The sequence below is a fragment of the Aphelocoma coerulescens genome, chromosome 5 (genome assembly GCF_041296385.1).
Source record: "Aphelocoma coerulescens isolate FSJ_1873_10779 chromosome 5, UR_Acoe_1.0, whole genome shotgun sequence".
NCBI classification, from domain to species: domain Eukaryota; kingdom Metazoa; phylum Chordata; class Aves; order Passeriformes; family Corvidae; genus Aphelocoma; species Aphelocoma coerulescens.
Genome location: NC_091019.1, coordinates 61,333,648 through 61,347,783, shown reverse-complemented (window position 1 = coordinate 61,347,783; position 14,136 = coordinate 61,333,648). Strand labels below are relative to the sequence as shown.

Sequence of the window (14,136 nt, the reverse complement as noted above, 5' to 3'; positions counted from 1 at the left end):
ACGGCTTTGCACAACCTTGAGGTTCCAAGAGCTCCCTCCGTACTGTGTCACTGGAGAAACTGGGCACGGTTTTCTTGCAAACTGAGACCCCAATGTTCCCTGGACTCTGCTATCAGTGGAGCTGAATTTGTTCAAGGATTGATTAGCACAGCAATAATTCATGGAGGTGCAGGGGAAATCCTCCAGTGCTGATTTTACAAACAATGAGGTCGATGATTCCGATAAATCAACTTCATTCATGCTGTCTATAAATAAGTAATGTCCCAGACTGGGAAGAAGCTGGCTCATGTTGTAGTGTTGTGCTTGTTCTGAAAGCACAGAAATTTCCATTTGGGAATTTCCATTCTCTTTCATCCATTTCTGGACTAAATGCATTCTGTTTCATTTTCCTAATCAACCTCCACTGCTTTTGTGTTCTGTGTCATGTATGCTGGCCAACGCTGAAGTGTGACTTCTGAATGCATTTTGAAAGATTTAGAACATTTCATTTGAGCTGCTTGATTAAAAATGATTGGTGGACTGGTGCATCTCCTCTCTTTGCTGTCTCTGAGTAGCAAATACCCAGCTGTGAAGAGCTGCATCGTTTTTCCTCTCAGGTTCCAAAAAACCACACAACACAAGTCGTGAATCCTCCTCTAGGATGGCACCATCTACATGAATCTATTGCTGTTGCAGAGTGGGACAACAGAGTTGTCATCTGGTGCCAGTTTCCCTCCCCAGTGAGGCTGCAACAGGAGCCAGGACTGGGCATTTTCTCACTAATTCCACTGGAATCTTCAAACCTGTATGGACAAGGAAGAGGGGAGGTGGTGGCCCTTGCCATGTGGGGGAGATAAAAGCCCAAGATGAAGAGCAGTCCCTAGAGGCAGTGGAGAGATGTCTGGACAGGAAACATGGAGTAGTGTTTAGAGATCATTTCTCTGATCTGAAACATTCTGTTGAAAAAGCTTGTCACTGCATAGACAATCCCAGACTTCCAAACACCTTTAACATTGACTTCCTTGCTCTGGGAGCATTGCAGGAGCGTGGCTGTTCTCCTCCACTTCTGTGAGATGCCTTCAGTGGGTGTTTGAGTTATAGATTCTCCAGATTTTCCACTCAGCCACAGAGTTAAAAAAGAATGTAATAAAAAGGCTTGCAAATACAAAAACCAAGAATGACCAGACTTTAGCCTTAAGAAAGGAATAAAGCACTGCAAGACTCATTAAATAAAATGAGTATAATCAACCAATGAGAGCTTTAGATGAGCCATTGGGGGATGACAGGTAGGAATAGGAAAGTCATGTTACCTCTGGCTAGATCATTAATGAAACCATTGCTAGACCACACTGTCTGGTCACAGCAACTGCTCAGCAAAAGATTTGGAAAACAGCTGCAAGAATGACACAAGAACAAGAAAATATGCCTTGTAGGAAGACACTAGATAAGCTATTTAGAACAGAATAAATGATGCTATGAATCCTATCTGGCTTTAGAATCAGTAAATGTCTGTGGCCTAAAGACAAAGCAGCGAATTCCTCACCACCTCATTAGACCAAGAGCTACACGGGGTGAAATCGGCTGAATCCCAGCCCTGGAGCCCCCTCTGTGCTCCCACCACGGGGAACAGACTGGAAATGTTTTTCAGATATTGTAAATATCAGATGGGCAAAAGTATTTGCTCAGCAGAACATAGATCTCATGCTTGGATGAGGTGACAGAAAATGGTGAGGTTTATTCAGAGCCCTTCTTTTGGAAAACATTGGCTCTCAGAGGTCTGTGTGTGACTGGTGGTTGATGATTACAGGAGCAATTAAAAGCATTTTGTAGAATTTACATATAAAGTGGGGTATTTAGGCCAATTACAGGGCAAAATAGCATGCTTTTGATTTTCTTTTCAGAAGAGTGTAGCTGAGCTGCAGGGTAAGTTTGGGGTAGAACATTGATTTGGCTGTAATCAAATCTTGTTTGTCATGAAGGAGGGAGTGGGGAAACATTCCTTGAGCATCAAGTCACTTGAATTCCTGGAGATGACCCTTATGCATGGAAGTGAAGAAAGGCCCAGGCTTGAGTCACAGGGCACTGGAAGACCCCTGGTGAGCCAAGGGTCCTGTAACACCAGCTCTTACCTGTCCTGGGTGTGTTGGCCACAAAATATTACAGGATTGCCTTTCAGCCAGAGCAAAAGGGGGTATTTTCAAGGAGCAGCACTGCAAAAGAGACTTCTGGCTAAAGTGGCAACCAGTCACAGAGCTCAGCTGAGTTGATTTTTATGGATTGGCCTAGGTGTATGTCCTTAGGATCTTTCTTACTCTTTTTTTTGACTGTCTTCTTTTGGATTGCTGCTGGATTGTAGCGTCCTCGGGGCTTTGATTTGCAGTTTCCAGAGCGTTCCCAGCTTCAGCTGCAGCAGTGCAACATCTTCTGAAGGGTGGTCCACAGCAACTGAAATTAAGTCCCCAGACAGTGACCCAAACTAAATCAAAGCAGTTTGTGACACCTAATCCCTGACAGTTTTTTCTTCACCTGGATCAGCAGAAGAAAGATATTCTGACGAAAAATATGACCCCAAATGGGATTAAGCAATGCATACAAGGCACTTACAAGGTGCTATAAAAATGCACAGCCCACATTCACTTTGTTTTCTGATGGACTATTCAAAGCTGCTATTTCTTAGTACCTGGCTTATGTAGTTCCAGTTCAGTTACTTAGATGCCTGACCATTACAGGAACCAAAGGAAATTAGAGATCTGAATGTCTTTGATCTAAATGCCTTTGAGTTTCAGTCCCTAGTTGGGACTGGGATCCTCAAATTCCAGCCACTAAGACCCTTATTTGGGAGCTATGTGCTACAAAAATAAGACAATTTATAAAACAGATTTTTAAAATCACTCTTCTTCAAACAAACTCCTACCAGAACACTTCTGTCCTGTCTGGGGTAAGCTCCAGACAGCAAAAGACATCTGTAGAGTGGAGGGGAATTAATTCTCAGTTCATTACAAGAGATTTCAAGAAACTGCATTTAGGAAGGAAGGAAAATGTTACCCAGTGAGCAAACATACAGTCAGTATCCCCAGGGACATCAGCTGCTGGAGAACAGACCACATTCACTGTATTGGTAACTTCACATCCCAGAAATTACTCTGAAAGGTGTCTTAGAAGGAACTTGCTGACCAAGATCTGTCCTTTTGCCCATCTTCTGATTTTATCTTCTTCCTCAACTGAAAAAGAAACAGACCTTGGGCATTTCTAGTACCAGCAGGTCAACCAGAACTACAGTTGTTCTTATACTGGTGGCCATGCCTGGGAGTGTTCGAGGCCAGGAGGGATGGGGCATTGAGCTACCAGATATCCCTGCCCATGGCAGGGGCCTTGGAACTAGATTGTCTTTCATCCCAACTATTTTATCATTCTGTGATTAGTCTGTGTTAAGTAACATTCATCTGGTACATAAAACAATAGTGAACAGAAAAATGCACAACTAACCCTCAGAGCCTGATGGCTAGGGCAGAAGATGGCCCTTGTGAAAGTTTGAAGCTAGAAGCCAACTAATTTGCCCAAAAGCATGAGAAAGTCTTTCCACCCAGGCAGGTGCCTCCATCTCTGCTTGCTCACAGGCTCCTGGCATCTTTCTCTGAAGCAGGTGGACCTTAATTTGTTGGCAGGAAGGCACTAGAATGAATAGATGACTTTTCCTGTCTGATGTCACATCAGACGCTGCTTAGCTGTTGTGTGTATTCCGGCTGGTGGTTTCACAGGCTTTGGGTTCTGCAAGCACTTCTTCACTGGCATGGAAAATTTCCCCCTGATGTGCAAATCCACTCTCCTGTGCCACAGCTAAATGTGGCTGAGATATTGCATCCTAGTTTGGTGTCATACCAAAGATTTATGTGCTGCTTCGCTCCATTAATCAAACATAAGATGTTCTGAGAGTTCAGCAGACAATTTATGTCCTATTTCTGTCAGTGCAGGCCATGAACATTGCTGCTGTCTGGCTGAAGGGCTCTTCCACGGGTGCAGTTCAGTCCCATAAAGTCACAAGCACAATGGGAGAAGGATTTGACAAAGATTGGCCACTGACAGGTGGATTTGGGGCAATTTGGGCATCAAGAACATCAATGAAAATTGTCACATTGTCCCCAGAAACACAAACTAAGCACAGATGTAAAAACAGAGCTCCCAGCTCAGACTGGTTCATAGTCCACACACCAGGTCCATCCCACACAATATCCATCTACACCTTGCCCTTCTGCTGTGGTGTTCAAGCTCTGTGTTGAAGTCCATTAGCAGAGCCCCAGACACACAGACCTGTGACAAAGCCTTGGAAGTGACCCAAAATAGTTATTCAAACTCTAGTAAGCAATACCCAGCTGATTTATTATCTAGCTACTGTTTTAAAGGCAGCATTTTACACATTCTGCACTTGATTAAAACCACCTAGTGAAGGGAGGGGAACATCTGCCTTGTTGTTTCATCTGGTGCAACCCAGACTGGAGAGAAATAAGAGTCAGGACTGTGCAAATATTCAGCCTCATTCTACTGCAGTCCCTGCTGTACTCAGTGTTCAAGGCCAGGTTGTTTCAGTGCTTAATCAATATATCAATATAGTCAGTAAATGACAAGGAGAGTTCATATTTGTCATGTTACTCCAAGACTGCTCATAAAGTTGAGTTCACAATCCCATAAAGGAGCCTGCATTACCCCAGTGGCCAGGAAGGAATTCCGCATTGGCTTCCCATAGGCCTGTCCACTGAGAGAACAGGAAAAGATAATAACAGGGTAAGTAAGAGTAAACTGGAATAAAGCCAAAAGTAAGGCCTACAAATCTAGCAGGGCAATCTCAGCTCATAAATGCGACCCACCAAGTGGATACTCTGAACAGCTTTTTCCCTGTCAGAGGCAGCCTGATAAACTCTTGGTATAAAAACACCATGAAGTTTTCACAGGCAAAAGCCATTTATTTTCACATCTGTTTTGCCTGCTTGAAAGTGTGGTGGAAATTTTAGCACCAGTACATTAATCTAGACATCCCTGTTTCAAGAGCCAGGGATCATTTGATTTGCCAGTGTGAGCCATTTTGTCCCCACTGCGTTCAGAACCAGGAATCCAAAGGCAACACTCTGCCCATTGCTGAGGATTAGCCAACAAGGCAGTTTTGCTGGGGTGGTAGCTGCAAACTCAGAGAGGTGATGTGGGCAGGAAGAATATCTTCTGATGGTGAGATGGGTTAGAACAGTTGACAGGAAGAAAGAAAATATAAAGGTTGATGGGCAAAAGAAAAAGCAGGGGAGGGGGGAACAAAAGGAAGAAAATGAGAAAACGAAAGAGAGAAAAAGAAAAAGTAAAAATATAGGACTGGTGCCATGGAGAAATTCACAGCAGGACCCATAATAGGCAAGATGCTACAAGGAGAATTAAAATGTGATATGCAAGCTGGGTAGACTTGGGATGTATTTTTCCAAAAGCCCTTGCACTTTTTATCCCCTGTGTGTGGGAAGAGTAATGGTAGGATGCCACCAATCTCTTTATTCCCTCTCAGCATTTCCCAGAGGTGACCAAGAGCCAAACTGAACTGCACAAACCATCAATCACTGCTCAGTGTGTGGCTCCACAGACCTGCTGCAAAACATCCACCGTGACTTCATGGACCACAAAGCACAGATAAGAGTTTAGGAATTATATCCTTCTGGCAAAGCACAGCACACTCGAGATGGACTGATCCTCTATCCAAACAGCTTATCTCCAAACCATATTAATTACTGGAACACAGCAGCAATTTGTATCTGCACCAGGGCTTTTTGCCAGTGCAGCTCTCTCAGTCAGGTGCCACCAAGAAAGAGATGGGCCAGCAAAGCTTCACCACAGAGTAAATTTCAGTGCAGCTTTTAAGTTTTTAAAGCACCGAAGACCTGAGCTGATCTTTGCAGGCAGGACCCAGCCCAGTTTGCCTGTGCTCAGGGTGAGCCAGCAGGAGAGGCAGAGCTGGACAACTCTGTCAGCACTGATGTATGGCACATGTCTCTTCATATTCATCAGAAATATCAACTGACCTGCACCTCCATGTGCCTCACAGCCATACAGATGTCCTAAGAGCATCCTGATTTGGAGGAGCTCTGAAGGCTCCATGCAAATTCCACCAAGGACGGACAGTGCAACTGTTGTTTGCAGTCCTAGAAACCACATGTCCTCCTAAACACCAGCTTGGCCAGCTGTGCATTGCAGCTGGAAGATTGCCTTCACCTGAAGGGTACATCTTCCCACAGCTGGTCCTTGAGCAGAGTAAAATCTGCAGAGCAGGTCTGGCTCTTGCATTTCTTGGCACAAGGGTGGATTGGAGGCTTGCCAAGGTTGCAACTGGGAGGGAAAAAAGCACAAAGCACATTTCCCATTGCCTCCCATGAGCTGTGCTGGACCACCTGTAACCCCCACTGCTTCTGAGAAGGCAGCTGAGAAAAGCAGGAGTGTTGCCAGTAACTTACACAGTTCGTACCTCTGCTGGGACATTCTGGGACTCCCTACACCACAAGAAGTTGAAAACTACGGCACCAGGGAGGATTATATTGAATTGTTTTGTTCAAGTCAGGTTGAAGGAAGGGGTGAGGCATCTGGGCTGTCTCCTGTCTGTGTTGGTGCCCATCTCCCCACTCTTGTGCTTCTTCCCCAGGCTCCTCCACCCTTGGGCATCCATGCCCAATGTCCATGAGTTCCCCTGGGAGCTGCACAGTGCAGGAGCTACCTCCTGAGATGAGGAGAGGGAGGTCTCTCCCCTTCCCCATCTCCTCTTCCAGTGCACATCACAGAGCAGCCCCAGCAGTGGGTGAGTGCAGCCCATCCTGCTCTCATCAGCAGCTCTGATCCTCACTGAGCCTTTGTACTTCCAGGATGTCAGGTTTGCTCCATTCACGTGCTGACAACATTACAGTGTTTCTCTGCAAGCAAGTAAAGCTGCTGAATAATCAGCCTGTCCAGTCACACTGGCAGAGACTTTCAGTCTAAGAGATTTCAAACAGGACATTGTTCCCCAGTGCAGGAGCTATTAAATTCCATAAATTCGTAGCTGCTTTTCTACTACAAAATTTTTATCACCACAAAAAAAAAAAAAAAAAGACCCTGCATGATGTTTTCAAGTCTCTTTTTTTTGTCCAAAATAACTATTGTTCATTCCCAGCCCTCATTAATTGCAAGTTTTGATCACCTGATGGGCAGCAGTCTGAGCCTCTTCTCCCATCCCTGACACAGCTCCCCGTGTTCATTCCTATGTTCAGCCACTTTTCCTCATGTTTTAAAAAAATTGCTAGTCCATGTGCTGCAACAATATCATTATTTTAAGCAACCTTCCTGACAAATGTTTGAAGGCTTCCTGTTGACTAATGGGTGGAACTGGACTGTCCCCCTTTCTTTGCAGTTGAGTAGTAATGATTTAAGCAGATTAACTGGTTAACTAAATGCCATTAACCCAGATCATGTCCTTTACACGAAATAACACTGGTTACAGGAATCAGATAATAATGGGGTTCATCCAAAGGCAATGAGAAAACATTTTTGTCAGTGCCAGTGGGCTCAAAATTTGTCAACAGGCTTAAAATAAAGTTCAAAGTGAATTCTGCTAAAGGAGTAAATATGCTGGATGTGATCAACAAACTAAGCCATGCTTTCCTTCATTTGTAACAGAATGTGGTCAACATCCCTGAAAATACTCAAGCTCTTCTTCCTTCCAGTCCTTCAAAGCATCCACCACAGAGCCCCAGGTACTGAGCACTGCCACTTCACCTGTGATGGCACAGGGCAGGACAGCTGCACCTCCAGTGAGACCCACCAAACACCAGCCACTGCTGAGTGCTTCATCATTTCACAGCCTGGAAGAAATAAAATAATAAAAAACCCTCCCAGTGATCTATGACAAGCCCACCCCAATGCCTGTGGTGAGGAAGGAGGAATCCTGTGCTTTCTGGGATGTGCAGTTGATGGCTGCAGAGAGAGGCAAATGTCCCCCTGTCCCCTGATGCCAGCAGCGTGTGCAGCTCTTCATCCTTGGCTGTCTGTATAGAAATGAGACCTTGGCATAAAGGATTTGCTTTTGTTGTGACTTAGGTTGCCTTCAGTTTGGGTTGAATAGATGTGCTTGGTTCAGGATGCCTAGTGTAGGACATGTGCTAATGTGTCTATTGGCATTTGGGATTAAAACACATCAAAATGAGGCCACTGGCTTGTGCACAAACAACGTTTCTTGTTTCTCTCTTCCAGTAACCGTGACTGTGGGAGGACAACAACATTTGCTGGGGCTTTATGACACGGCAGGGCAGGTAAAGGACTGCAAAACATTTATCATTTTCCTTTCCCATGGTTTGTCTGTTGCTATCATACACTGGGGTTTGTTGTTCATGATGTTTATGGAGTTTGTTGGGGTTTTTTTACAAATAATAACAATGAGTTGTAATGGTTGAACTGCTGACTCTCTTCCTTTTGTTTTCATTCTGTTTCAGCAGTAAAACGCACACAAATACACTCATCCCTAAGATTGTGTTTTGCCTAAGCAAAAAAACAAAGCCTGATGAGGATGTGCAACCCCCCATACATCCACCTCCTACTGCAAATACGATGTTTTGTGTAGTCAGTGTTTTCTTACCTTTACCACGTGGTGGCATTGAAGAGACAGAGAAGAATTCCCATTTTCAAGATCAGAAAACAGGTATAATATAGCACCAGCCTATCAGTCACCAGCTATTGACTTTTTAAGTGGTAACCCAGCCAGATTTGCATCCATTCTTCTTCTCCCAGGACAAGATTCTTCTCCCAGGACAAGAGTGTCCCTTACAAGGGAGTCTGTATGCCACACTTACTTACGTTTAGAATGCTTTTACTGTTTCCACTGTCCACAGTCTGATGCTGTGTGATTGTACTCAAAGCTTGCAGGATAATTTCACCCCCCTGGAGAGCAGGAGAAATTATTTCTCACTGCTTTGCTCTGCCAGCAGAAGGGCAGAAGAAAGTACAGGGAGCAAGACTTTTTTTTGTGGTGAAATTTTCCTCTCCTGACTCCAAATGCCAGTGACTGACAAAATAAAGAAAGGGACATAGTCTGCACAGAAACATCACAAAAATTCATCTGCTGAGAGCAGAGGGAGCAGGTTCCAGGTTCCTTACAGCCTGGGAATGTTGTAATCCACATCCACCAGCTTCTCCAGTCAGAGCTGACACCAGAGCCAGCAGGAGAGAAAGCAGATTTGAGAACTTGCTTCACTCTCTCTGGGTTCCAGCAGCCCTGGATGCAGGGCTTTGCTTTCACCAGGAGCTCTTCTTGGCTGTACCAGTTTTGGCCATGACTGACTGCTATGAAAGACCCTCCTGTCTTCAAAAGTTCACTTCTTGCAGAATATACTTTGCAGCACTATGCAGAGAGATAAAAAAACCCACACCAGAACAGACTGTCACTTCCAGAAAAACCTGCTCTCAGCAGGACTGGGGCTTTGATGCTTTGGGTTTCACTTTCTTTAATTTTATTCTTATCGTGTTTCTGTAGGCAGCAGCAGTCTTAGCTGGTTTGGTGGCCCTCACAGACCACACATCTTTCCTATTCACATGATGATCCAAAAGCCAGTCCCAAACTATGATCCAAGTCCTTGCCCCATGTCCAAAGCCTGTTCAATCTTCTCTGCTTACAAACACGGAGCACAGAGCCTGTGCCATGCTCCATCAGCCCTGCAAGCCTTTGCAAGCCAGACTGGAGCTACATTCAGTTCCCAGTCAGTTTTCACCCAGTGCCTTAATATTCCTACTTGTTTTGTAGGGCTGACAGTTCCACCTGCCGCCCATTTCTGCAGCAACACCTCCTCTCATTTGTCCTCCTGAGCCAGAAGGAACACTCAGCTGTCTCTTTGACAAGCCTCACCTCTCCATCCATTCCTCCACATCATTTTGCCATCCCCTGCTTCAAACTAGACAGTTCACCACCTGCCTCCAAGCCCTGTCTCTAACTCCCCAAGCTCATGTCCCTTCCAGACCCTGGTCCAGAGGATGTGGCCATCCAGCCAGAACTCAGAGCGTGAATCACCCCTTGATGACTAGATTGTCTCTGTGGAGGCTGGAGGGATGATGCTTCCCACATGCTCCAGTTATAACAACAGATCATCTGGGTTGCTTCCTCCCTCCTTCTCCTTGTGCTGTGTGGCTTTCCAAAGGCATCAGTGTGAAGTCATAGCCAGAAATAGCCCTTGACACTGCGATGCTATAAAACATATGCTAATGAAATAACAATTGGAAAATGTACTCCTGCAGCAGGACCCTCTGTCAGCCTGAAGGGAGAGCTGGCAGAGACCCCAGATTTTAGGTATCTGGCTTTCTGTATCCCTGGCATAAACAGTCCTAGGAGGAAAAAACTGTGGTCTTTTTGCTGTGCTGGACTCAGGTGCAAAATGCTTTAGCAGAATCTATAAGAGAGCAGCACAGCAACAATGTAAAAACAAAAATAAAAGCCAGTTTTGCTGCCTTTGTGGGGCCCAAACACTGCTGAGCTGATGGCAGAGATAGAGGGGAGGGAGCAGCACCAGCTGATCTTGGTCCTGGCAAGTCACAGGTAGATAACTCAGGAAGGCCAGGTCTGGCACTGGTGTTTCTAAGCCAAACCAGTGGCCAGGCAATGCTAACTGGGAAGCCTCATGCTCCGTAAATAGCAGGCAGCACAATGCAAACACGAGCTGGGAAAATGAATTATTGATCAGCCACAGCCCAAGCCCACAAGGGCTCATGTCCCTTCCCAAACATGACTGTCACTCACTGCAGCACCCCTGGATATGCCCCACATCCATGCAAATGTTCACTCCCTTTTTTATATTATTTGTTTGCTTGACTTCAGCCATCTCCAAATGAGAAAGGACCCTGTAGGGCTGTCTTTTCTAAAGGTCCATTGCAAGGCTTTATAGCCTTCTGGAGAGCAGGAACAGAGAGGAGGTCCTTGTATGATGTGGTTTGGAGGCTCCTGTACGTGAACAAGAGCCCTGATCGATTCTAATCCATGATATTTGTGTTCTAACCTGTCTGTGAAAAATCCCATGTGCCCTGGTGGGAGGTGAGACCTCTGCTATGAGATGCATGGCTGTCCCTCCTTAGAGCTTATACAATGCTCTGTGCTAATAGCTCAAACCAGGAATGCTCTTCCTGAAAAAGGATTTTCTAGGGATTCGGAAGGAACAAGGAAAATAAAATTAAATGCATGCTCCTGTAGCTGTCACAGCCAGGCAGAGTGCTCATGGCTTTCATCTGTAATTTTAATGGTACAGTAAGTCCCAGCCCCTCTAAATAGGCACGTCTGGAATATTGAAACTGGCTATATTTAGCCAATTTCGTCCCAAAACGCCTGGATGAGGATTCCTTGAGGCTTGCTGCCACCACGTGGCTGGTTCAGGAGACTGACTTGCAGCGCTGGAACCAAAACCATAGAACGGGCCCTGGCCAAGCACCCGGTATCAGCCCGTGGTGCCTGCGCCACAAACAATCTTAATCTCAGGTTTGATGTTCTGGGTTAAAACAATGTCCCGTAATCAGGCCAGACTTTCCCAACCCACAGCATCCACATAAAACTGTCTCTACTATGCAATTTCTCCTCTGATCCCATCACCTTGGCATCCAGTCTGCCTCTATTAACTCCTCTGCTGGGAGCTGGCTGACATCTCCAGAGCCTTGGATAAATCTCCTGTCACCGACTTTGCTTCTTCATGAACTGCACCACTGATGTCCCCATAAACATCTCTTAGGGGGTTTTTTCCTGCTATTCCTTGAATGTAGAGAATCCACTTTCTTGGGAGGGGATATATCCAAACATCTCTTCTTGTAAATCCTTCTTCAGATCCACACTTTCTATGCCATTGGAAAGACATCATTATGTCAGTTGAAAAATACTCTGGTTTTATCCCAAATACCGTGGCTGTGAGGGCTGGAGGTAGTAACAGAATTTATTCTTCCTGTCAAAGTGGACTTGGGACAATGAACATCCAGTCAGACAAAAAAAAACCCATTTTGTTTGTGCTTTAGGATGCTTTTTTAAACTTCTCTTTCATGAGACTGAGCTAAATTTGGGCTCATGCTTCCTTTCAGAATAAATAATTTAAATGTTGGGGGTTTTTTTAGAAGCAGTTGGTGCAAACTGTTTTTAAGTAATTCATTAGTATATTTTGGAAAATAGTGTTGATTCAGAAGGAGTCTGTGTCAACTTATTAGGATATAGTCAGTGAAAAAGAGACTTCAGAAAGGTGATTTACCAGTCTCAATTCACAACTAAGCCCTCTCATTTGTTGACCCAACCAAAGCAAGGCAGAAGTAAGGCTGAACTAAATCACCATTAATCTGACACACAGTGATACAGTCCTGCACACTTTCTCCTGCAGGACAGGCAGCAGCTTGAATTGCTCCTGCCCCTAATGTGGGTTTTCCCTGCCTAAAATAAATGTTCTCAAGTCTGAGAAACAGCACCCAGGTGCCTTTTTTCCCTCTTTTATTAGCCTTATTTCCTTTTATTAACCAGTCAGTATCTGCAAAGCATCCACACCAGTTGAATTTTCACACAGTTATAACCAAAAGCAACCAGACTGCAGAGATTTGAGACTTGTCCAGAATGCAGAAACTATAAACTGCAGCTCTACATCACAGTCAGGCTTGACTGCAGCATGTACTACTGTTTCCCACACTCCAGCTTTGTGTTCCTTTTCCCTTTTTTAATTCTGGACCCCCCAAAAAAGCCTTTGGAACAGATGTATCCCCCTTAAAAAGCATCTGTTTCATTGCACTGAAGTTTTCTAACAGGTTTCATTGGACAATACCCTTCAGACACAGCTACAAATGCTCTCGCTGTCAGAAAGAGCCAGGCTATCCCTTCCACATGGTTTGCAAAACTTCTGCTCACTCTCAGCTTCTCAATCCTGAAAACAGACCCAAATTCTTCCTTGAAACTCAGCTATCAAAGCCAGCTCATGACATGTCACAGCTGTGCTTTGGGTGTTTGAAAACACCCTCTTCACCACTAGCCCATGGAGAAAACATCTCTCCTTCTGCTGTCCAGGGCCTGTGGGAACACTAAATCACCCACAGTGATGCACCTAGGCACTGCAGGCTGGATTTGATCTGCTTTCTGCTTTCAGGAGGAGTGTCTTCTGCTGACTGGCACACTGCTGTGCACCGTGCAGGACTGCTCAGCATCACCCTCTGCACCAACATCTCCACAGATAGCACACACACAAACAAAACGTGTTCACACAATCACAGGATTATTGAGGGGAAAGGGACCTTCAAAATCATCTAATTCCAGCCCTGCCCCTGCCAGATATAGTGACATCTTTCACTAGACCTGGTTGATCACAGTCACATCCAACATAGCTTTGAACACTTCCAGAGATGGGGCATCTTTCAGCTCTTTTGGATAAAAGTGCTGACAAATCAGCACCCTTGGCCTGTGAGGGGTGGTTTCCCCCCCCTCCTCCAGCAGTCTCCTGCACTTTAGAAGTGTGAATGAGTATGGACAATGTTGACTACTTCATCAAAATCCACCCTGATTCCCCCACTTGCCATCACCCTCCCTTCTTAACACTCTTGCTGTTCTCCCCTGGCAGGAGGACTACAACCAGCTGAGACCCTTGTCCTACCCCAACACAGACGTGTTCCTGATCTGCTTCTCAGTGGTGAATCCTGCCTCCTACCACAACGTGCAGGAGGAGTGGGTGCCTGAGCTGAAAGTCTGCATGCCCAACGTGCCTTATGTCCTCATAGGAACACAGGTAAAGCTTCTCCTGAGCACCTGGAAAGGTTCCCTATTTAACTCATGGGAAATTCAGCCAGATTTTCCCATTAGAGAAAAACTCAGGGACTGGGAATGGAAGCCAATGTGAAGATGTCCAGACTGGCAAAGCTCATGCCATCTTTTTATTCAAATGTTTATTAATGAGACAACAAGGTATCAATACCTATAGGGAGAAAAGTTTTCTTACAGGTCTCTAATGAGGAGAAAAAAAACCAAAACAAAGTTCATGACTAGAAGCTGAAGGTAAACTTCAAACTAAGTTTTAAGAATGGGAATAATAAGCCAAATGACATGGGAAGGAAGTAGCCTCCCTTCATGCTTTTACATCAACATCACAACTGGTGACTCACCATCCTGCTTGTGTTACAGTA

General features: G+C 45.1%; 1 protein-coding gene across 1 annotated transcript in view; it reads left to right on the top strand.

Moving 5' to 3' along the window:
• RHOJ (ras homolog family member J) overlaps positions 1-14,136 on the top strand; it is a 59,970-nt gene that overhangs the window by 37,494 nt on the left and 8,340 nt on the right. The window contains exons 2-3 of the mRNA XM_069018495.1: positions 8,224-8,282; positions 13,578-13,742. Of these exons, the coding sequence (XP_068874596.1) occupies positions 8,224-8,282; positions 13,578-13,742 (224 nt within the window). The remainder of the gene's footprint in view (positions 1-8,223; positions 8,283-13,577; positions 13,743-14,136) is intronic.